This window comes from Chenopodium album, chromosome 10 (assembly GCF_948465745.1).
Source record: "Chenopodium album chromosome 10, dcCheAlbu1.1, whole genome shotgun sequence".
Lineage (NCBI taxonomy): Eukaryota > Viridiplantae > Streptophyta > Magnoliopsida > Caryophyllales > Amaranthaceae > Chenopodium > Chenopodium album.
In genome coordinates, this window is record NC_137843.1 from 60,640,921 (window position 1) to 60,663,986 (window position 23,066).

The 23,066-nt window shown below is 35.3% G+C and overlaps 4 protein-coding genes across 5 annotated transcripts; 2 read left to right on the plus strand and 2 right to left on the minus strand.

Annotated features, from left to right (window-relative positions):
• The first annotated feature begins 4,318 nt into the window (after positions 1-4,318).
• Positions 4,319-6,623, plus strand: LOC145562908 (receptor-like protein EIX2). The gene has a single exon (XM_081623329.1). The coding sequence runs from the start codon at positions 4,333-4,335 to the stop codon at positions 6,517-6,519; it is 2,187 nt and encodes a 728-aa protein (XP_081479455.1). The 5' UTR covers positions 4,319-4,332; the 3' UTR covers positions 6,520-6,623.
• A 1,891-nt stretch (positions 6,624-8,514) lies between these two features.
• Positions 8,515-11,612, plus strand: LOC145564426 (exocyst complex component EXO70A1-like). The gene has a single exon (XM_081624730.1). The coding sequence runs from the start codon at positions 9,018-9,020 to the stop codon at positions 11,028-11,030; it is 2,013 nt and encodes a 670-aa protein (XP_081480856.1). The 5' UTR covers positions 8,515-9,017; the 3' UTR covers positions 11,031-11,612.
• A 1,736-nt stretch (positions 11,613-13,348) lies between these two features.
• On the minus strand, positions 13,349-15,634 carry LOC145565630 (pentatricopeptide repeat-containing protein At3g54980, mitochondrial-like). Its single transcript, XM_081625568.1, has one exon. The coding sequence runs from the start codon at positions 15,632-15,634 to the stop codon at positions 13,349-13,351; it is 2,286 nt and encodes a 761-aa protein (XP_081481694.1).
• Positions 15,635-17,538: 1,904 nt separating this feature from the next.
• On the minus strand, positions 17,539-22,551 carry LOC145562800 (pentatricopeptide repeat-containing protein At3g54980, mitochondrial-like). 2 transcript variants are annotated; one of them, XM_081623201.1, is made up of 4 exons: positions 19,852-22,551; positions 19,576-19,660; positions 18,562-18,749; positions 17,539-17,844 (listed from the first exon to the last, which is right to left on the minus strand). In XM_081623201.1, exon 1 carries the CDS (start codon positions 22,487-22,489, stop codon positions 19,928-19,930), a length of 2,562 nt encoding a protein of 853 aa, XP_081479327.1. In that variant the 5' UTR covers positions 22,490-22,551; the 3' UTR covers positions 17,539-17,844; positions 18,562-18,749; positions 19,576-19,660; positions 19,852-19,927. The 2 variants fall into 2 exon arrangements, with proteins under 2 accessions (XP_081479327.1, XP_081479326.1); XM_081623200.1 differs by lacking the exon at positions 19,576-19,660.
• Positions 22,552-23,066: the final 515 nt, after the last annotated feature.

Here is a 23,066-nt window from a genome sequence, read left to right on the forward strand (position 1 = left end):
TTGATCGAGGTAAAATGTGTCAAATCTATACTTCTATACTAATATATATAAACACTAATTACACTGATTTACACGCATATATGTGTCAAATCTATACTTCTATACTAATCACCTGCCAAAAAAAATATATATAATCACAAGAAATAATTAATGTAGCAATCTGGTGTAATGCATGGGCTACACACTAGTTTTTAACATGAAAAGAGTACATAATAAAAGTTTTTTTTTTCCCTTAAAATGATTGACCAAGAGATATGAGAAAGGATTGTCAAACCATGATCTTTCAAACAAATAAAAAAAAGGATTGACAACCACAAATGGCAATAGATTAATCATCTTTCTCTTAAAAAAGGGTGATATTGATTTTGTGTAATTTTTTCTTAAAAAATCAACAATTGTATGAAATAGTAGTAAATATTAAAACTATTAATTCCACCTTTAACTCATCTTCTCAAAACAATTCCAGCTTTGCGTATTATGGAAACAATCCCGCCTTTATACTCCATATTCTCAAAATGAGCCCAACAGAAGAGAAACTTCATATATGGACTAAAAAAGTTATATTCCAGCTTTGCGTATTATGGAAACAATCCCGCCTTTATAAACTTTTAGCCAGGTCACGAAATTGTGACACTTGGCATTCTAACTTTTCGCCAAGTGTCGCGCCACCTTGGATAGATTAAAATAGATTCATAAGATAAAAAAAGTTAGTTAAATTTTTTTTTTCAAGCAAATTAGGATAGAATTTTAGAATAAGATGGTTAGTTTATAGTTTTATTTTCGATAAAATACCAAATAATAAACTTATAATTAAGCCACAAGACAACGTCGTATAGCATTTTAACTTTTCGTCAAGTGTCGTACCACATTGGATAAATAAAGATAGACTTTGTAGAAAAAAAAAATTTATTTAGAATTCTATTTTCAATCAATTAAATTGAATTATAATATAATTTTATCTTAAAATTCCATAAACAGCCCGTGCATCGCACGGGGCACAAAACTAGTATATATATATATAAGAGAGAGAGAAAAGAAATAAAAAGCAATAAAAGAAAGAAGATGCTAGCCCTCGATTACACTAAACTCAGAAGTAATCGTTTAGTCTAGAATGACCCTAACGTATGCCACGGGATGAAGTCCTTGGACAACGATGTGATTTTGGCAACTAGCAAGTGCTTGGTAAGCATATATATGGTCCATAAACTTTATCAGATCATAGTAGGAAATTTCAGCGAGTTTGCAGTGCAAAACAAACTAATATAATTCCATGAATGATGCTATCATGCCTATCAATTACAAGTAGAAATCATTTTATTCAAGCGTGAAGTCTTGAAAAGTATGTCAATGTGAAATGTGGATGAAAATTTCAAAATTAACAAACTATGCTCTTTGCTTATAGAAACTGGGAATTATAATGAACTTTAATTCTACAAACACAAATCAAAACACTAATTTCTTTTATTTTTCTCCAAGATAAAATAATCTCACAAAAAAAAAAAAAAACAAAAAACAAACATTTTCCTTACCCATCGAGATCGATGGGAAAATCATATTCTTGCTTACACTACTTATGTGTTGTGGTATGGTTAGTACTTAGTAGTTCACTTGTGCCAAAGCGGGCAGTTTGCAGCTGCTGCAGGAAACTCGAGCAGTATCTTGTGCAAACAGCACGAGCGAGAAGCTTTGCTTAAGATGAAGCAGATCCTCACAACCCATGATTTGATTTTATGGGTTTATTGATTTGTTCAATGCACTGATTGTGGATTTGATTTTGGAAAAGTCCCTTCAAAAAATTTTTTTTGCTTATTGTAGACTATAGAGTAATAGAAGATGAAATTTCATCATACACCCGTGTGTACCATGAGTATATCACACTCAGGTCAAAATACAAAGGATACTTAAAAATTGCAAAAAGAACATTACATACAAATATAAAGTACATGAGAAAAAAAAAATCAAAATGATTTCCTCCTTGATTTAAGAGATTGATTTGTTATTTATATTCTTTAATTCATGAAATTGATTTATAATTTATATTTTATAAAACACAAAGTCTTATATGTGGCTACTTTACATAATCATATGCAAGACAATTAATTAATTAATTAAGTAAGTAATAAGGAGTCACGATGATGAGCAAATAGGGTTACCTTAACGTATGTAGGTTACTTAAATGAGAAAATGGGGTTATTTTCTTAAATAAGATGAATTATTCTTTTATTTTTTAAACAAAATAATAGGAGGTTACTCAAAGAAACAAATGGGGTTAATTATTTATAAATTACTAGAATTTACTCGTATAATGATTTTGGGTTCTTTTTATGAGCAACATGGAGTTACTCATATGAAAAAATAAGATCACACACACACACACATATATATACTCCTGTAAACTAATGTGTTTACATCGTATGGCTAGCCACATACAAGACTTGTCCTTTATAGAAGAGGAATTACATAATATGCAACTCCGCTTGTACTCTCAGACAATTTGTCCCTTGATTAATATATTTTGCTCAAAAGCATTTTCAAAAAAAAAAAAAAAAAAAAAAAACAAAAAAAAAACCGCTTAGCTAACTAAGCCATAGTTATTTGTAACATGGGTATTATTCATTATGAAAAGATTAATATAGGTAAAATAATATAGGATACACCTAAACACGTCATATGATATTAAACAAATACGTTATGTATAATGTATTTTAAAGGTGTGGACTTCCTTTCAAAATATTGACAGGACGTGCAAGAAGTGCTAGTTTGATCAACCTTTCCAATAAATGATATTAAGGTACTATTGGTAGCCCTTGAAATACGCTAATTAAAATCAGTAGTCGTCGTCGTGTAGTCGTGACTCGTGAAACACCCTAACGTATGCTACGGGGTAAAGTCCTTACACAACATTGTGTTTTTGCCTTTTTGGCAACTAGTTACTAGTACCAAGTGCATGGCCAGCATATATATGAATATGGCCCATAAACTTTATCATCGCAGGAAATTTAGCGAGTTTAATTTGCTATGCAAAACAAACAAATATAATGCCATGATCATGCTATCAATTACAAGTAGACATCCTTCTATTCAAGCGTTGACGTTCAGGACTTGAAAAGTATGCCAATGCGACATGTGGATGAAATTTTCAAAATTAACAAACTATGCTAGTGTTTAGGTACATACGTCCAATTACTCTTTGCTTATAAATTGGGAATTATAATGAATTTTAGTTCTACAAACACAAATTAAAACACTAATTTCTTTTCTTGTTTTTCTCCACGATAAAATAATCTCCAAAAAAAAAAAAACCATATTCCTTACCATCGAGATTGATGGGAAAATCATATTCTTGCTTACACTACTTATGTGTTGTGGTATGGTTAGTAGTTCACTTCTTGTGCCAATGCGGGCAGTTTGCAGCTGCTGCAGGAAACTCGAGCAGTATCTTGTGCAAACAGCACGAGCGACAAGCTTTGCTTAAGATTAAGCAGATCCTCACAGCCCATAATAGCTATGTAGAAGTTGGTTCATGGGTTGGGGAAGACTGTTGTCAATGGCAAGGAGTGGGCTGTGATAATGTCACTGGCAACATTATTCTTCTCAAGCTCAACGGGCCTTTGGTTCGTCGTTGCGAACCTTTTGTGTATGGCTCGTGCTACAGCGGAACCTTAAAAGAGTATGGTGAGGACAATATCTTTGGTTCGATAATCACAGTTTTGCTAGGATTGAAGCACTTAACCCACCTAGAAGGGCACGGCCTCTTGTTCAAAGAAGCAAACATCTCCTTTCCAAAAGTCATTGGAACCATGACTCAACTGAGATATCTCGATCTCTCTTCTGTTGGGTTGGTTGGGGAAATTCTTCCTCAAATTGGTAATCTTACCAACCTTCAAGTCCTTGATCTCTCTAATAATGATTTAGAAGGGAATGTTCCTCCACAAATTGGTAATCTTACCAACCTTAAAGTCCTTGATCTCTCTAGAAATAATGCCCCCCTGCGGATAAATAATATGAGGTGGGCATCTAGTCTTTCTAATTTGCAATTCCTTGAGCCATCCCAATTAGACTTGTCTCAATTAACAGTTGATGTATGGCGGATACTAAGCCAACTTCCTTCTTTGTCTCATCTTGATCTCTCAGATTGTAATCTTAAAAATAACCACTTATCTCATGTTTTCTCCAATGACTCAGCAATAATCCTCAACACCCTTCATTATCTTGATCTTAGCAGTAATCATCTCAAAAACCCACTCACAATTCTTGGAAACCTTAGCTCCCTTAGCTTTCTTGACCTCTCTAAATGGATTTAGCCATGTTGAAAATGGAATTTGGGGAATTATGGGGAATCTATGCAGCTTAATACATTTGGATTTATCTAACAATCACATCCATGGAGAGATTCTAGAGCCTCGAGCAAATATTTCCAGCTGCATTAGTTACAGTTTAGAGTCCCTTGATCTTAGTTTCAACAGTATTAGTGGCAATTTGCCGTCTTTTTTAGGACAATTAACTAACCTGAGACAACTAGATTTTTCGGAAAATAAATTAAGTGGAGAGATCCCAGATTGCCTAGGACAATTGACTAACCTGAAAGACTTAGATTTTTCAGATAATAAATTAAGTGGAGAGATCCCAGATTGCCTAGGACAATTGACTGAAATTGAGCATCTAGATATTTCACAAAATTATATTCAAGGCAAAGTCTCACTCTCGCACTTTGGAAGCCTCTCCAAGCTGTCCTACTTGGATATGAGCTACAACAATTTGTCTCTCGACATTACTTCTAACTGGCTACCTCCCTTCCAACTTAATACCTTTAGGATGACTTCTTGTAAAATCAATCAATCTCCACAGTGGCTTCAAACACAAACTAGGATTCAAGATTTAGATCTCTCTAATACTGGCATCTCGGGCGAGCCACATGAATGGTTTATCAACACAACTAGCCTCCTAAGGTTGAACCTTTCCAACAACTTTCTCACTGGACCTCTCCCAAAAAAACTCTCTCTAAGTCGGTCGGAGGATTATGAAGAGTCGTTTATAGATCTTTCCTCAAACCAATTCTCAGGTCCCATCCTACTTAACTTCGGGAAAGATTATTGTAGAATTTCGAGTTTGCAATTGAACAACAATAGTCTTACAGGACATATTCCTTCATCTCTCGGGAATTGTACCGAATTGCAAATTCTAGATCTTAGCAGAAATAAACTCTCCGGAATAATACCACCTTGGACAAGTGATCAATTATTAAATTTGTATGTCCTTAGGCTTCAAGAAAATCAGCTTGGTGAAGTCAATTCTAAAGAGGATTCCACCATCTTAAAGAATCTGTGTAAGCTAACAAGCTTAAACATAATAGACCTTCAGAACAACCGCTTATCCGGCACAATTCCAAATTGTTGGGAATCTTCTACGCTGCAGGTTATAAATCTTTCATCCAATAATCTTTCTGGTGTCATCCCATGCTCTCTTGGAAATATTTCCAGCTTGGAATATTTGCATTTGAGTGATAACAAACTGGGCGGTCACATTCCTTCATGCTTGAGCAGCCTCACACAATTGAGACTTCTCAATCTCGGTGGAAATGAGTTAGCAGGGGCTATACCCAAATGGTTTGAAACAAGTTTTTCGAGCTTGGAAGTACTCAGGCTGCCACGAAACAAGTTCAGAGGATCTGTTCTTAAGGAATTATGCAACCTTTCTCGACTTCATGTCATGGACCTTTCCAACAACCAGTTAACTGGAAATATTCCTTCCTGTTTTGGCAAACTTGTAGGTATGAATTTTCCAGTTAACACCACCTCAGACAATGACCTCCTTGTTTCTCCAGATTCAATGACGGATAACAAAATTAATGAGACCATCGCAGGCATTGCACGGGAATATAGTAGTGTCCTCAACTACTTGGTAACCATTGATCTTTCCAACAATGATCTTGTTGGAGTCATTCCTAAGGAGCTTACAAAGCTATTTGGTGTAATAGCCTTAAACTTGGCTAACAACAGTTTCACAGGCACGATCCCGGGGAATATTGGTGACATGAAGGCATTGGAGACACTTGATTTGTCAGGGAATAAACTCTCTGGAAGGATCCCAACAAGTTTGGGACATTTAAACTTCTTAAACCACCTCAGCCTCTCTTTCAATAACCTCTCCGGTCCAATCCCAACCAGCACCCAGCTCCAAACTTTGAATGACCCCTCAATTTACGCTGGAAACCCATATCTTTGTGGAGATCCCTTACCCAAGTGCTTGTCCCATGATGAGAAGCCTAATCATTCTGACAATCAGGATGATGAGGAGAAGACTAACAAGCTGGAGATGATGTGGTTCTACTTGGATGTGATGTTAGGCTTTGCTACCGGATTTTGGGGTGTTGTTGGAACTTTGTTGCTGAATAAAAGGTGGAGACATGCTCTTTTTAGGCGTGTTGAGGATGCATCCAACTGGCTATACGTGGGTTTTGCTCTCAAGGTGTCCAAGCTCAAGAAAATGATGATCAAGCACGACAACTCGAATGAGTGAGATCTTAATAGTTGAGAATGTGGTATGTTCTTTGTGATGATGGACCTATGTAAGTGTAAACCTTTCATGTATGGAATGGTAGATTATGTTTTCTTTGAGTGTGATATTGTGTTTACTGTCTTTGTACTTCCAATTAATGAAAAACAGTGAGGCATCTATCTTAATTGGTTAAATTCCTATATCAATTGTTATCCTTTGCGACTCTCTACAAATGAATGAATGAATGAATGAATAACAGAGAAATATATTCTACATTGCAAAAGTGATATTGTAAAACCCTTCCATCAACCTAAAAATTAACAAAACAAAGACCAAGAGATATTGAATCATTGACAATAGAAGACTAATTATTATTAAATTAGGCCAATTTATTACAGTAAAAATTATATTTTTCTGATTTTGCACATCATTATTGATTAAGCTTTAGTGACTTAACTAGAAAACAAAGGATATTGATAATGGACGGGCCAATTAGGCAATTACACAATTTTAATACTAATTACTCCACAAAAGTAGCTTAAACACAAATACACAAGTAATGGAAAACCAGAAAACTATATAATCATGATAATATGAAAGAATTAATCAATAAATCAGCAAATAAAATTAAAGTATACATAGCATAAACTAATTGCAATTGCAGCTGTAATGAGACTGCCCAGAGAGAGGAGAGAGGTTGTACCAATAGGAAGCAATTTCCGGCCACTTGAGCTCCGGCAACTCGGAAAAAGATAGATTTTTTTTTTCTTTTTAACTATTTTTCTCTGTGAAAGTATAAGAAATTTAGAAATGGTAATGTAGTGACTTTTTAGACGGATTCTTATAAAAAAAACCTACGGATGAGAATGATGACTATACTGTACTCTTTAGGATGTCTAGACTTATCAATTTAGGTTAATGGGTCGAGTTTGGAGTTAAATTTTGGGTCGTTTGATTTAAGTGTTTTAGTTTATTTGGGTCACCCAAAATATGATGAATGAATCAAATTGGGTCAATTGGGTAAGGTTGGGTTGGGTTCTTCCTAATAACTCAAGTTTGAAATTGGATTAAATGTTTGTTCTGATTTACTGAAATGAACTAAATTAATTGGAGCTGAACTGAAATGAATTGTTTATGAGAGAAGAAAATTAAAAAATGAAGTGAACTGATTGGAATTGAACTGAACTGAACTGAAATTAAATTAAGCTCAACAGGCCCCAAGTCGAATTATCGAGTTGGGTTAAGAATTGACAGGTTTGTTCCTTGCTTGCACAAATGAAGTATAACTAAACATTAATAATGAAGTATACCTTGTTCTTCACATATAAATATAAAGTATAAAATAAATTATATTTTTTTTTCTTGTAGAGCTACTCCATGTAAAAATGAAGAATAAAAAGTAAATTCATACAAAGTATATAAAGGAAATATTTCCTCCATTCCTATCTGTTTACCTCATAACATGTATGTATATATATATATATAGATGATGAAATTTGTATAGTTTTTTTTGTGTATGGAAATAAAGATACGGAATATATATATTTTAAGATGCACATTGAACACTTTGAATAGTTTGAAAAGGCAAATTGGGACAAACCTATCATGTATAATGTATGTCATGTTTTGTTTTGTTTTTTGGCTCAATTTGTATTTTGCATACTTTCCAATGAAATATTTCTTTACATTTTTCACAAAACAAATGTAAAAATTAAATATAAATTAAAAATCAAGACGAATCTAATAAGATTTTAAGTAACATAATTGGGTATGAGAAGAAAAACTTCAAATTTATAATACTGATAATGCAATATGTATGCATTCCCAAAACTACCCCGTCTTAGTTTTCAAAATCTCCAATTTTTAACCTCGATAAGTTCCCAAATAAGAAACTAGCTTTATAGCTTTACAAGATGCAAGTAGTGATAATCAGCCAAAAGTTGCAGCAACCCACATTTTAAGGTTCATATGCATTTAATTTAAGACACACAATAGAAAAATCAACGGTATGTTGGAGCTAACTCATACCTAAATATTTTCAACAACAATTCAACAAAATTAAATAAAAATCCAAACTTTAAAATTCCCATTTTCACACTCTCTCTTTCTCTCTCAAAACTCAAAAGAGTTTGTCCAAAAGATATCACCAGCTTTTGCCCAGATTCTCTTAACAAGACCTTTGCTTTTTGCTGTTTTTCTCTCTCATCGCCGCCGTCCATTCCACCTCCGCCGTCTCCGCCACCGTTGATTTGGTACTCTGTTTACTTTCTCTCTCTAGAATCTTTCTATTTTCGATGTTTTCGAGTTATCTGTTGTACTGATTCTTAGCAACTGTAAAACCCATTAATTTTATGTAGAGTGTTGATTGTTTGAGCTGAATCTCAATAAATTTCAGTTTGATTCTTGATTTTTTTGAGTTGGGGTTGAAATTTTTGAAAAAAAGTAAAGAAATTAGAAGAACCCCATTTTTGAATTTGATAGTTTCTGATGCAAGTAGGTTGCTCAATTGTGAATAATCTATGGGTAGTAATAGCAGTGAAAGATTGTTGGCAGCTAGGAAATCACTAAACCTAAGCTTAGAAAAGTCGAAATCTTTAGGGTTAGCTCTAGAGAAAGCTGGGCCTAGATTGGAGGAAATTAATCAGAGGTTGCCTTCTCTTGAGGCTGCTGTTAGACCTATTAGGGCAAATGAGGAAGCCCTTGTTGCTGTTGTTGGCCACATTGACCGTGCTGTCGGTCCTGCTGCCGCGGTTTTGAAGGTGTTTGATGCTGTACATGGACTTGAGAAGTCGTTGTTGTCGGACCCCAGGAGTGATCTCCCGGGGTACCTAGCGGTACTTAAGAGACTTGAGGAGGCGTTGCGGTTTTTAGGGGATAATTGTGGGTTGGCCATTCAATGGTTAGAGGATATAGTGGAGTATTTGGAGGATAATGTGCTTGCTGATGAGCGGTATCTATCAGAATTGAAGAAATCTTTGAAGGGTCTTAGAGAAATTCAGAATGATGGGGAGAAGACATTTCTTGATGGTGGACTACTTGAGGCAGCCTTAGATAAGTTGGAGGAAGAGTTTCGAAATCTAATTACAGAAAATAGTGTTCCGCTTCCTATGTCTTCTGTTGAGGATCAAGCTTGTATTGCCCCGTCACCTCTTCCTGTAGCAGTGATTCAGAAGCTCCAAGCTATTCTTGGAAGGTTGATTGCTAATAACAGGCTTGATAAATGCATATCAATCTATGTTGAGGTCCGAAGTGCAAATGTACGGGCGAGTTTGCGGGCTCTTAACTTGGATTATCTTGAGATCTCAATAGCTGAATTCAATGATGTACAGAGCATTGAGGGGTACATAGCTAAGTGGGGGAAGCATTTGGAGTTTGCTGTGAAGCATTTATTTGAAGCGGAGTACAAGCTATGCATTGATGTATTTGAGAGGATAGGATTGGATGTATGGATGGGTTGCTTTGCTAAAATTGCAGCTCAGGCTGGAATTCTGGCATTTCTTCAATTTGGGAAGACTGTGACTGAGAGCAAGAAGGACCCCATCAAGCTTCTAAAGCTGTTGGACATTTTTGCATCTTTGAATAAACTAAGGCTGGATTTCAACCGGCTGTTCGGCGGAGCAGCTTGTGCTGAAATCCAAAATTTGACTAGGGATCTTATCAGGAGGGTCATTGAGGGCGCATGCGAGATATTCTGGGAACTTCTGGTTCAAGTTGAATTGCAGAGGCAAACGCCACCCCCTGTTGATGGGAGTGTTCCAAGGCTGGTGAGTTTTGTTACTGACTACTGTAATAGATTACTTGGGGATGATTATAAACCACTTTTAACCCAGGTTTTAGTCATCCAACGGAGTTGGAAAAATGAAAAATTTCAAGAGAAGCTCCTTATTAATGCCATCCTTGATATAATAAAAGCCATTGAGCTAAACTTGGATGCATGGTCCAAGATGTATGAAGATCCCATCCTTTCATATCTTTTCTTGATGAATAACCATTGGCATTTGTATAAGCAATTAAAGGGAACAAAGCTGGGGGGTTTGCTGGGAGAGACCTGGTTGAAAGAACACGAACAGTGTAAGGAATGCTTCGCTGCTAATTATTTGAGAGAAACGTGGATGACGCTTCCTGCTTTGTTGAGCAGGGAAGGTCTGATCCTATTCTCCGGTGGTCGTGCTACTGCTCGGGACCTTGTTAAACGACGCCTAAAGAAATTCAATGAGACTTTTGATGAAATGTATAAGAAGCAGTCAAGCTGGGTTGTGTCAGACAAGGAATTGAGAGAGAAAACATGGCAGCTTATTGTACAGGCAATAGTGCCTGTATACCGTAGCTACATGCAGAACTATGGTCCTCTGGTAGAACAAGATTCTAGTTCTAGTAAGTATGCAAAGTATACAGCTCAGTCTCTGGAAAAAATGATTATGGCCCTATTTCTTCCTAAACCAAGCAGATATAGCAGCTTTAAAGGAAGGCAATATAGTGGAAAATTCAACAATGTCCCAACCGATCAACAACAACCATCTCCTACTGCTTAATAGTGATCTGAGTGCTTTGTATTTGTGTCAGCAAGTCGTTCCTCAAGTGTCCAATCAAGTATGCAAAGGCTGATCTTTGTATATAATTTATATCCTTGGAGGTCTTAATTTGCAGTCTGATATGGCCTTGAATTACTGCTAGACTTCAGTGGTTACTGAGAGTTGTGGCCTGATTTTGGCACACACTTGAGGGCTTTGAGGCTAACAGAGGTGAGGCCAGGCAAGTAAAATTCTACCTCCACCTTCATCAGAAATAGTATAATGTATAATTTTTGTCAAAGGTATTTAATGTTCCAACCGTAGCTAAATTATCATCTAGAGGAAGTTTCGATTCCAGGACCATGATGTACTCCCCTTCCCCCCAGATAAAATCATTAAGTGTATTAGACAAGTGCGTTGATAGAAAACTAATAATAGAACATTCATTCTGTAATTTGTTGTTAGATTTTTCATTTTTGTATGCTTTCTGATTGTGTTGTTTTGGATATTTTTGTAGAAATATGGAGTTAGTCCATAAGTTTTGCTGATATCCAAAACCACTTGTAGAAATATGTAGTTGTTTGGATCTCTTAGTATAATTATGTGGTTAGTCCATAAGTTTTGCTGATATCCAAAACCACTTGTCTCTGGGTCTTGCTTTGTGCTTTTTTTCTGAAAACAAGTTAAACGATGTTAGTCTAGGTTAAGAACAATAACTTGGAATAAGGACTTGCTGGGTTTGAAGAACAGAACCTTAGATTGTGTATGCAATGTTACTAGATTTAAATGTTATTGATTGATCTTTAAATTGATCAGAGAATAATTAGAATGGTTCTGATGTTGGATTCCCATGTGATTAAGCAACTATGTCTTAATACAGGGAAAATGGATCAAGTTTGATGACTCAGTATATTATCAATCATTCAATCATGTAAAGCACCTACTCCGTATTAAGCAGCCATAACTAAAGTTGATTCTCCATTTCAAGTGTCTTACCATTTGTAATGAAATTATGTTTAGCAATGCAAAATGAGAAAAAACATGTGCGTGGACTCCTACATAGTTTCAGTGCAGGAAGGCAATGCAGTATCCCGGACACGGACACCTTCAGTGTCAACACTAAGATGTTAACTCATTGAAGCTCGTATAATACCTTGTCTGGTGACCATCAAAATCCTCCGCCATCTTCCTTATCTGAAATAATCAGCCATTATTGCAGAATTCAGAAATGAGGATGCTGTATAATCTTTTAGTTCCTTATTTGAATGTTGGTCTTAGTTTTAACACTCTGACTCTCCCACAACATTCACAAGTTATCCCTGTATGCCACTATCAGTCACAGCACTACAGCAATAATCTCTTCCCTGCAATAACTAAGATCAGGTGGTTATAAATCCGATATGTTCCAATCGGTTTGATCAAGCAGCTCAAGTCCTTTTCCTATTAGTGAAACCATGAAAGTAGATCTTTTGCCAGAAGTCCATCCTCTGATTTATAGCAAACCTAAAATCTCAAATTGCTAACCAGTCCTTGATCACACAATACAGAGTGACACTTCAATGTGCATATTCAATTACCAAGTTCATATGATCCCTACAAGAAATTATTTCATCATCCTTTCTCATCTCCAGCGGTTCACGAGCTTCACTCAAATTACATTTCTTGCAAACAACTTCGAACATAAACTAAATTTCACTCAATTAATATTAACCCCAAATTTTCCCGTTTATAAACCATCACTCAACCTTATCAAGCTCCTCTCAAACGTGCATCCATCATGACGCGTATGGTTGCTATATCACCACCAATCCCACTTGAAAACATCTTATTATTCAATTACTTGCTGAGCAATCTACAGAGTACTATTACAAGAACTGACATTATTGCAATACAAATTTTTTTGTACTCCCTTCACCCCAAATAATAGTCTAATTCGCTCAATATGACTTACTTCAAAGAGTTGCTGAATAACAAAGATGGTGAAATTCAGTTAATATAGGTAAATAAATAAAAATAAAAAAGTAAATAAATCAAAATTTTATTTAGAGATGGAGCAAGTAATTGGCTTTAACATGTCCAAAATTATTGAAAAGTATTACTCCAAAAAATACATGGAATGTATCCATCAAATCTAACAGTAGAAAAATTATTTTTTTTTAAAAAAAAAAAAACATCACATTTGACAGAAACTAATAATCAAAGCAATTTCTCAAATGCAGTGATTCATGGATCTTGTAGAAAGGTATATGTTGATAACCTGCACGGCTGCTCATAACCTATCCACCATTAATCAACAATGATTACAAAAAGAAATTACTAAAAAAGTGAAATCTATCAATCTAAGCAGAAAGAAATTGTTCTGAATCACAGGTAATCATCTGCTCTATCCTTTTCTTTTTCTTTTTCCTATTCTTTTTTATCTGAGGAAGAGCTATTAGCGGTGAAATCTCAACTTTTCCTTCTATTTTCTGATAACCTTCAACTATGGAATTCATAATATGTTGGCTAGGATACAATCCTGTATCAAGAAGTTCAAAATAAAACATCAACGCAAATTTCATCCGTCCTCTACGGCATGCACCCCTGATAATTGTCTCGTATGCAGGGACTTCCAGTTCGTAACCCTTGTTTACCTTCTCCCTTACCATTCTCACAACACAATTAAAGTGTGTGCTTTTGCACAACATGTCAATTTGATCTTTCTTCAACATATTCTCCTGATAAATTCCCTTTTCTCTCATCTCAGCTTTGACAGATGATGCAGATTCCATGTTACCTTCTTTGATAAATCCTTCGATAATAAAATTGTAAGTTGAGAAAGATGGGATGAAATTTCCAACTGCTGTGAAACTCTCCAGCATCTTCCTCGCCTCAGAAGTTTGACCATTGAGGCACAATCCATGAATGATGGTGTTGTATGTGTAAGCCTCACAAACAATCGTTCGGTTCGTCATCTCATCAAACACTTTGAGGGCTTGTTCCACTTCGCCCTTCTTGAAATGCCCCCACATTATGGCAGTAAAGGTGGCAGCATTGGGTCTAAGCTTCCTGCCAACCATATCCTCTGAATTACCAGCATTCCTTTTCTTTTTAGAACCAAAATATTGATCAGACATTACAGTTGGTAAGCTTTCAGTTTCCAGTATCTTATCCCACAACTGCCGAGCTTCATCAACCTTACCCTCAAAACAGAGCCATGTCATCAGAAACCTGTATTGGAAATAGTTGATAGAACCAGATTCCACAGCAATTTTGAGTTGTTCATAAGCTTTATCCCATGATTGAACATCCAAGAGCCCTTTGATTAATGAAAAGGATGTATTGGTTCCTGGATAAAAGCCCTTTTTAATCATTAGGTTGAACACCTCCATTGCTCTCTCCATATCACTCTTATTAAAGTATTCATTGAATAACAACAAGTAGGTAACCTTATGAAAAGAAAGTTCATCCTCAATGCTTTTTTTGAACAAACTCCAAGCACTCTCGAAATCACCCAATTCACAATACCCCTTTATCAAGCTAGTCATAACATTCACATCCACCGGTATATCACACGAAACCATCTCATCCCTGATCCTCAGAGCTTCCTCCATGTTCCTTTCCTTCACACACGCGACTATAACATTCGCGAAGGTAGAAGCAGAGGGCACATATTTCTTAACTCTCATCTCCTTTAACAGCTCATAAGCTGCATTCATGTCAGGTTTCATAGAAACAGCTCCAATAACACAATTATATATATTTGCACCTAAGACATACCCCAAATCCTTAAACATCCTAAACAATTGCTCGGCTTCCTCAAACTTTTTTTTCATAACAATGTATTTTATCAGCTCAACAGGGGTATTGACATCTTTAGTTACCCCATTTGAAATCATCTTATTAAGCAACTCCTCAACTAACTGCAAACGACCCCTTTTCATCAACACTCTTAATAGAAAATTTGCAAATGATGGTTTTAAATCAGCACCAAAATACTCAACCATAGCATTAAAACAAACAAGTGCATCATCTATTCTACGAGTTTGAACATATTTATGAATTAACAACTCAAAAGTTGAAGGTTTTATACAATAATCGAACCTCTCGGTGGTTTCCACAAGACCTTGCACGACAATGGCAGCATCTTTGGGGCATTTCTGACTTGCAATCAACTCAATCATATTCTTCCTCCCAAAATTAAAATCAGCATCTGCCAGAATTTGAAGCAAAACACAAAAAGCTTGAAATCCAGAATCAAACCCAGGTATATTCTGAACCCAATTGTAGTAATTTAAGGCATTCATAGGCTTAACTTGTTTGATAACTAAAGCACTGATTACTTGCGATTGAGTAAGAGTCTCGGGATCTTGACGAATTCGTAAAAAGGGTTTTTGTAAATTTGCAGAATCAAGATCATTTGAGTCATTTGAAATTGAAGAATCTGAAATGGGTTCTTGGGATTTCTGGGGATTTGAAATGGGAAGAAGGGTTTTCAGTTTAGAGTGTAGAATTGAAGTGAGAGAGGTTGAAGATGAACAAAAATGTTTATGGGTAGTTGAAGATTGGAGAAGCAATGAAGAAATTAGAAGAGAATTTTTCAAAGATTTCATTTTCCAGTGAACTCTCCTAATCGCAGCAACCATGGGAGCGACTTGTGCGAAGGATAGCCGAAAGTAAAACCCTATTTCACTAGGGTTTTTTTTTTTTTTTTTTTTTTGAAGCCAATTTCACTACTTGTTCACTTGCACGGGTAGCCAAAACAAAAGTCCCAAATGAATTGGCAAAAAATAGTACACATTCGAGATCATTCGATTGGTTGATTAATTGAATCGGTATAAAACTTTCATAGTGGCATATAAATTGCAAAAAAAGTATGCATTCGATTAGTCGATTAATCAAATCGGTATAAATTTAACGTTTTGTCATATTGACATTTAAGGGTTTGTTTGACATTATTTTTGGTTTTTAGTTTTCTGTTTTTTTGAAAACAAAAAACCAAAAATAGAAAACAAGAAAAAGGTGTTTCTACTTTTCTGTTGTCAGTTCAAAATTAATGTTTTTAATAAGTTTGAATAATTTTTGATTAATTTTATGACATGTATCATATGATTTTGAAAAACAAAAAATAGAAAAACCACAACAATGTCAAACGAGCCCTAAGTTGTTAATTGTGATTTGTATGAAATTATTCTTTATTACTTGGATGAGGCATTTAAGGTGCAAGTTAAATTTTATCTATTTTTTTAAAAAAAAAAAAAATTGTTTCCTTTGTTATTATATATTATCTTTTGTATTGGATTCTTATTTGTTCTAACTTAGAAATAAAATGAGAGGCATAAAAGGAGGCAGTATAACAATTCGCAACCAAAGGATAGTGGTTAGTATCAAGGGTATGTGTATGATAGGTCACAAATTCAGAACTCTCTATCTCATTTGTAATTTACAAAAAATTTAAAGCCTTGTAATTCATTTGCCCAAAAATAAATAAATAAATAAAAATCACAAAAGATGAAGGAGAAGGAGAGAAATAGAACAATGAATTAGAATGGTTTCTCACTAATTAATTTCCCAAGATTTACAATCCTAACTATAATATAAAATGAAAAAGTTTGTCGTTGAGATAAACGGATTCATTTATCTCGGTGGCAATATTGTAAACATTATTACATTCTAATTATTTTTTTTCAAAAAAATATCATCTTCCTCCTCCCTCGATCGTGAATTCATGATCCACCATCATGGTTTCTTCCTCTTCTTTCCTTCCTTCCTCACCCAGCTAATTTACCTTCGTTCATCTTCTTCTTTCTCCTCCAATCCAACTCCCACCTTCACCTTCTTTGTTTCCTTCTTTAAGTTGTTTCAATGGAGAACACCAAATCCAACAAATTTCTAAAGAATACCCCAAGGAAAAAAAAAAAAAAAAAAACCCTAAGGGAATAGTTAACCCTAAAGGGAAGGTGTTTGTCGTTTATTTGTGATTTTCATCCTTTATTGATTTCACCATTGACGGTGCTCATGAGCTTATTCATCTTCTTGCTCCAATCTCTATTGAAGCGGCTATGAAGCTTCTTTTCTTAAACATGGCAAAAGGGCCTTATTTTAAAGGTAAAATGATTAAAACACTCGGTAATATATTTTCAAGTTTATCACAGTGAGAAACTTGGATTTCCCCATATGAAATAGAGTTAAATGACCCTTGAATCTAATGCTAGTACTCATTTAAATCATTCACAAAGCTTAATTTTATACTAAACTGTTATAATCTTAATAATGTAACAAAGAGGTGTTCAGTATTACACTTTTCAATGCATAACTTTGACCATGAGTAAAAAATAAAGAACAAATTAACAATTTGTCCGAATTCCACCTGCTACAACATGTTTTAAATACCCTTTTTTTTTAATTATTTTATTCCTTTATTTTTTTTCTAATCTCCTTTTTTATTATTAGCTTTGGTTTTTAAGAGTTCATCTATGATTCATATGTATCCTTTGTATAAGAAGAATAGACAAAATGACATACTAATTTATAATGGAAAAAAAAAAAGTTTACTCAAAAAATCAAACTTTATATGGAGTATGTGAAACAAGAAGTGAAGTGAACAACAATACAGTAGAACATTTGAACACAACTTTGAAATTACAAATATCTACGAACTATCATTTACATTGTACACTTTTCTGCGCAAGACTTGCAGATTTGCAGCAGGTAATTACAATAATATCTAACCAGCATTATCTAATAATCATTTTCTGGTGTAGAGAGAATCATATAGAGCCTGTAACACCTTCAGTTAATAGAGTATATGATAATACCAGGCCAAACAGAAACGTCGTTTACCACCAGAAGAAACCTGAAACAAGTACACTTCATTTCATCAGCCTGTAATCGAGTACATTCACATAATTAACAATACTAGTAAAGCATAGTACCACTACAATCTAAAATAGCCAAATCCGTCCATTGTTGGAAAGATTTGGAAGGAAAATGGGAGAGTTCCTTTCCCTCCACAATATCAAACCAAAGTGCAAGATTCCATAGTACTATAATTGAATTGCAAAATCAGTGTGATTAACTATACTCATTGATTAACTATACCCCTGGAAGATGGTAAGATTCGATTAACCCCGCAATCCGGCATGATGACATACAATTGTTTTCAAGATAAATTTTGAGGTCTGTTAACGTTTCTTTTGTGTGTCTATTTTGAGAAGGGTTGGTACCTACTAAATGACTTGTACTTCGGCAGAGCTATTACAATAATTCAGCATAATCAACCAGATCAGGGTAGAAATTTGGAATTGAGATGGGGCAATTTATTTAACTATAGATTTATGGATCCAAGTCAAGAACTACTTTATTCTGGTTATGTTATGTTTTTAGATAACCTTGACCAATGTTAACTAAAAGCTGAGGTTAAAATAGATTTTAGATAACCTTGACCAATGGTAATACAAAGCTGAGGTTAAAATAGACCATATAGTAGCATTCAAACTGTAAGGCAAATGCAGCAGCAAATATGTCTTATGAAGAAAGTTCTTAAAAGGCAGACAAAACACAAACATCGCACCTCAATTAATGAAGATAGCCATCTGCCAGACAAAACAAAGCATGCCCACATCTTTTTATAGTAGTCTGATTCTCCAGTTAGTCAATTACTTGTGCTTGATCAAGCTGATGGGAGTGCAAACTTCTGTGATATCTCTCCATCTTCATTCTTCTCGTACTTTGCTGATGTGAGTTTCCAATTTTCTTTTCCTACAGAGTCAGCATACAGGTCAATAATTTTAATACTTTTAAGATGGTGCATCATAGCCTCATAGGTAAACTGGAAAGGATTTTAGCAAGAGTTGCAGAATTTTTATAACAAGTGATTATGATCGCACATAAAAGCTATGAAAACTTGGACATGAGGAGCTACAAAAAGTGAGGATGGGTGGAAGGTGATACTTCAACCAAGTAAATTTGCACACATATATTCCAGGGTTAAGGACTCAAATTGTATCACATTCCGTGAATAACCCTTAACAGATGGGCTCAGAAAGATCCGACTGAAAGACTCTAGTATAGGATCCAGGCTGAACAATTATGCACTGAGCAACAAAATGGGAACTTGAGTCAGCAGCACCTGTGTATGCAAGCCTGACAAGCAGCTCACTATGCATGAATCTGGCATGTTATTTTTTAAATAAATCGATTCGTAGCTATTAGCTAAGAAATCATACATGTAATTGTAGGGACTTAAAAATAACATGTCTGCATTTTTCTTCATAGTCGATGCAATTCAATTAATTAATTCATTCAAATGTAAGCAGATTAGACTAGCACACATAATAGAATTGCCTTTTATTATAATACTAATACAGAAGTCAGCAGAGTAGTGAAGAATCAGTAATAGGAGCTGGAAACCTTTGAAAAAGTGAAAACAATCTGCCTTAAAATTTGAATCAACACAATATTTTCATCATTATAATCAAATAAGATACGATGGAGATCCTAAATGACAGAGGTAATCTAAGAGTTGCAAAATCCTCACACCCATAAAATGACACTTCATAATCAGCAGTAAAAAATCAACTCTAACCTCGAGGCTTTAGACTTTTCTAGAGCGGCTATGACACTAAGCTCGAACAATGGCATTCCCTCCACCCATGGTGGAAAAGATATACCTGGGTAATTGTACAGTCTAGCATCAATATAATAATAGGATTTATTGAAACAATTGACAAACACTAGCTATTTTGTTCAACCTCTTATTTAGTTATTTACCCTTATGCAAAAAATTTATTATTATACTAGTAATGCAATGATGCTAAAATGCAAGGCTAATAATAGTAAGCAGAATATTCAAGCACATTACCTGTCTGCAAGTCTCCAAAAAGCTCATGCAAAGCAGACCACATGGCCTCTTTGCAGAATATAGGTATGTCTGACGGCTAAGAAATTGAAGTCTTTGATGATTGGTAACTTGGTTTGAAATTTGCGTTCATGAGAAAATCAAGAGTCATTCTATCTGGACTAAGACCTCTCTCAAGCATCTCATCGTACATTTTGAAAGCTTCAGGCAAATTACCCTCTTTAAAATACCCAGCAACCAAAGCATTATACATAAGGGAGTTAGGAGTCGCTCCCTTTTCTTCCATCTCTTTGAAAAATTCACGTGCATTTTCCACCTTGCCTTTCTTACACAGGCCATTCACCAAAACTGTGTAAGTGATTTCATCAGGCACGACGCCTTCTGCTACCATCTCAGCATAGAATTCTAAAGCTGATTGCAGTTTATCTTCCTTCAGAAGTCCATCTATTAAAGAGGTGTATGTTTTCAAATCACAAAATATCCCTTGTTCAGTCATTTTCTTATGGAATGAGAGAGCCGCTTCAATGTTATTTATATTCCTATAACCACTGATCATGGAGTTATAAATATATATGTTTGGAGACAACCCTGCTTCACACAATTCATCAAAAAGTTTACACGCACTCTTCATGTCCCTTCTTTTGCAAAAAGCGTCAATAAGTGTGCCATATGCGGTAATATCCAATTTAAGACCCTTGCTTATCATCTCATTGAGCATTTTCAAAGCAAGATCAAAATTATTGCTCTTGCAGCATGCATTAATTAGAATTGTGTATGTGAAAACAGTTGGGTAGACTCCTTTCTCACTCATCTCATTATACACAGAAAATGCAGAATCCAGATCACCTTCCTTCAATAATCCATCAATAACCATATTGTAAGTCATGCAAGATGGTATGAAATTATCTTTCTTTATAAAATTCTCTAGTAGATTCCTCGCATATGATGTTTGCCCATGTTTGCACAATCCATCAATAACAGTATTGTAAGTGTAATCTGTACAATCAATCCTTAGGTCCACCCTCTCATCAAACAACTTCAGAGCTTTCTCTACCTCGCCTTTCTTGAAATACCTGCTTACTAATACTGTTAAGGTGATAGCATTGGGTTTCACACCCTTAGCAATCATCTCAACATACATGCTATGTGCCATAGCGACGTTTCCTATCTTACAATAACCATAAATTAGGTTGTTATAATTAACTACATTAGTTCTGATTCCACATCTTATCATCTTATCCCAAATCTTTTGAGCTTCATCCACCTTGTCATCTCTACAAAGCCAAGACACTAATATGTTAAATGTGGATCCATCAGCCAAACCAGATTCAGCCGCCTTGTTAATCGTCTCATAGGCTTTCTCCAATAACCGACCTTTCAGAAACCCTTTAATCATTGAATTAATATTATAGACACTGGGTTTGATACCCTTTTCAGTCATTTGATCAAAAAGCTCAGATGCTTTCTCCATATCCCCCTTCATACAGCATCCATCAATTATAACTGAATAAGTGGCTAAATTTGGTGTAAGTTCATGCTCAGCTAATTCAGCAAACAGACCTAAAGCACTCTCCAAGTTACCCGATAAACAATACCCCTTTATCAAGTTCATAGCAACCACCAAATTCATCGGTTTTCCATCAGACATCATTTCATCTTTCAGTCTCAAAGCTTCCATCAAATTCTGCTGCTTCACACACGCGATAATAGCTTGGTTGTAGGTACCGGCAGAGGGCACAAAACCTTTCTCTTTCATCTCCATCAACAACTCACAAGCTGCATTACAATCAGGTTTCTTACTAACAACTCCAACAGCACAACTAAGCACGCCTGGATCTAATTCAACCCCCTGATCCTTCGCTAACCTAAAATATCGCTCCGCCTCACTCAGCTCCCCATCTTTCAAGCAAGCCCTCATCATCAAACGAACAGTAGCACTATTCCCAACAAAACCTCTACAACACACCTTATCATACAACTCCCTAGCTTCTTTAATCATATTCTTCTGAAACACTAACACTTGGATAATATCATTCACATATGACACCCACACGTCAATGTTATTATCAAGCATCCAATTAAAACAACTAATTGCATCATCAAATCTATCAGTTGCAAGATACCCAAATAACAAGTAATTAAAATCTCGTGAATCTAATTCGAAATCAAACCTTTTAGAGCAATCGTTGAGGCCTTGAATCATAGTAGTAGCATCAGGAAATTTCGGGGTTGAAACCAATTCTTTCACCGCTGATTGCTGAAACTTTAAACCCCTCAAATTGTGCAGCAATAAACAGAAAGACTCAACCCCATCACCAAAACCTGGTTGATTTTCAGCCCATTTGAAGTATGACATTGCAGAAGGTTGTTCCTTTGAGCTCAATAATTCATTTGCATCATCAGAGTGAGAAATATTTGTGGGATTTTGATGATTTTGTGAGATGGGTATTTGGGAATTTGCCTCGTTTAAATCATTTGAGATTTGGGATTGATTCAATGACGAAGATTCTGAGACTGGTACCTGGGTAATTAAGGGTTCTGAAGAAGATAAGAAGGTTGAAGATGAAGATAGTGGTTTGTGGGTTATTGAAGAACGCCATAGATTTGATGAAATTTGCAGAGATTTTGCGAAATTTCTCATCTTTTTGCAGGATTTTGAGCAATGAGGAATTTAGTGGTGTTTAAGAACCCTACTCTTTTATCAGGGAAACAAAATTGAAGCAGTGCTGCTGTAGCGAGAGTTGCGAGTGATGAAAAGTAATGGACCGGGTCTACCCGAAAAGGAAGTGATGGACCGATTCTGTCATCCTGCTTCACCATTTTGGTTTTTATTACAAGTAGATGGTTGTGACTTGTGAGCCACATAGTGTCGACCTCACATGTTTTGGTCCTTGCTACACTCAATTTAGCCTAATCAACTTCTCCACTCAACTAGCCACTTGACGTGTTGAATTACAATATTAAAAAATGGCTAACCCAAGACTGAAGTCCACTTACCATTGGATCATGTAGTATTGTATTTGCATGATTAAGTCAAATTTCACTTGTTTTACTATGGTTTGGATTAGGCATGGGTCACAACTAAATATGTCAATTCGGGTCAACGGGTCAAAGTTTGGGTTATTTGAGTCGAGTGATTTGAATTGTTTGGATCATTACAAATTATGATAAATAGGTCCATTTAGATTGTATAAAAGCCATTACCTACCTCTTCTAGC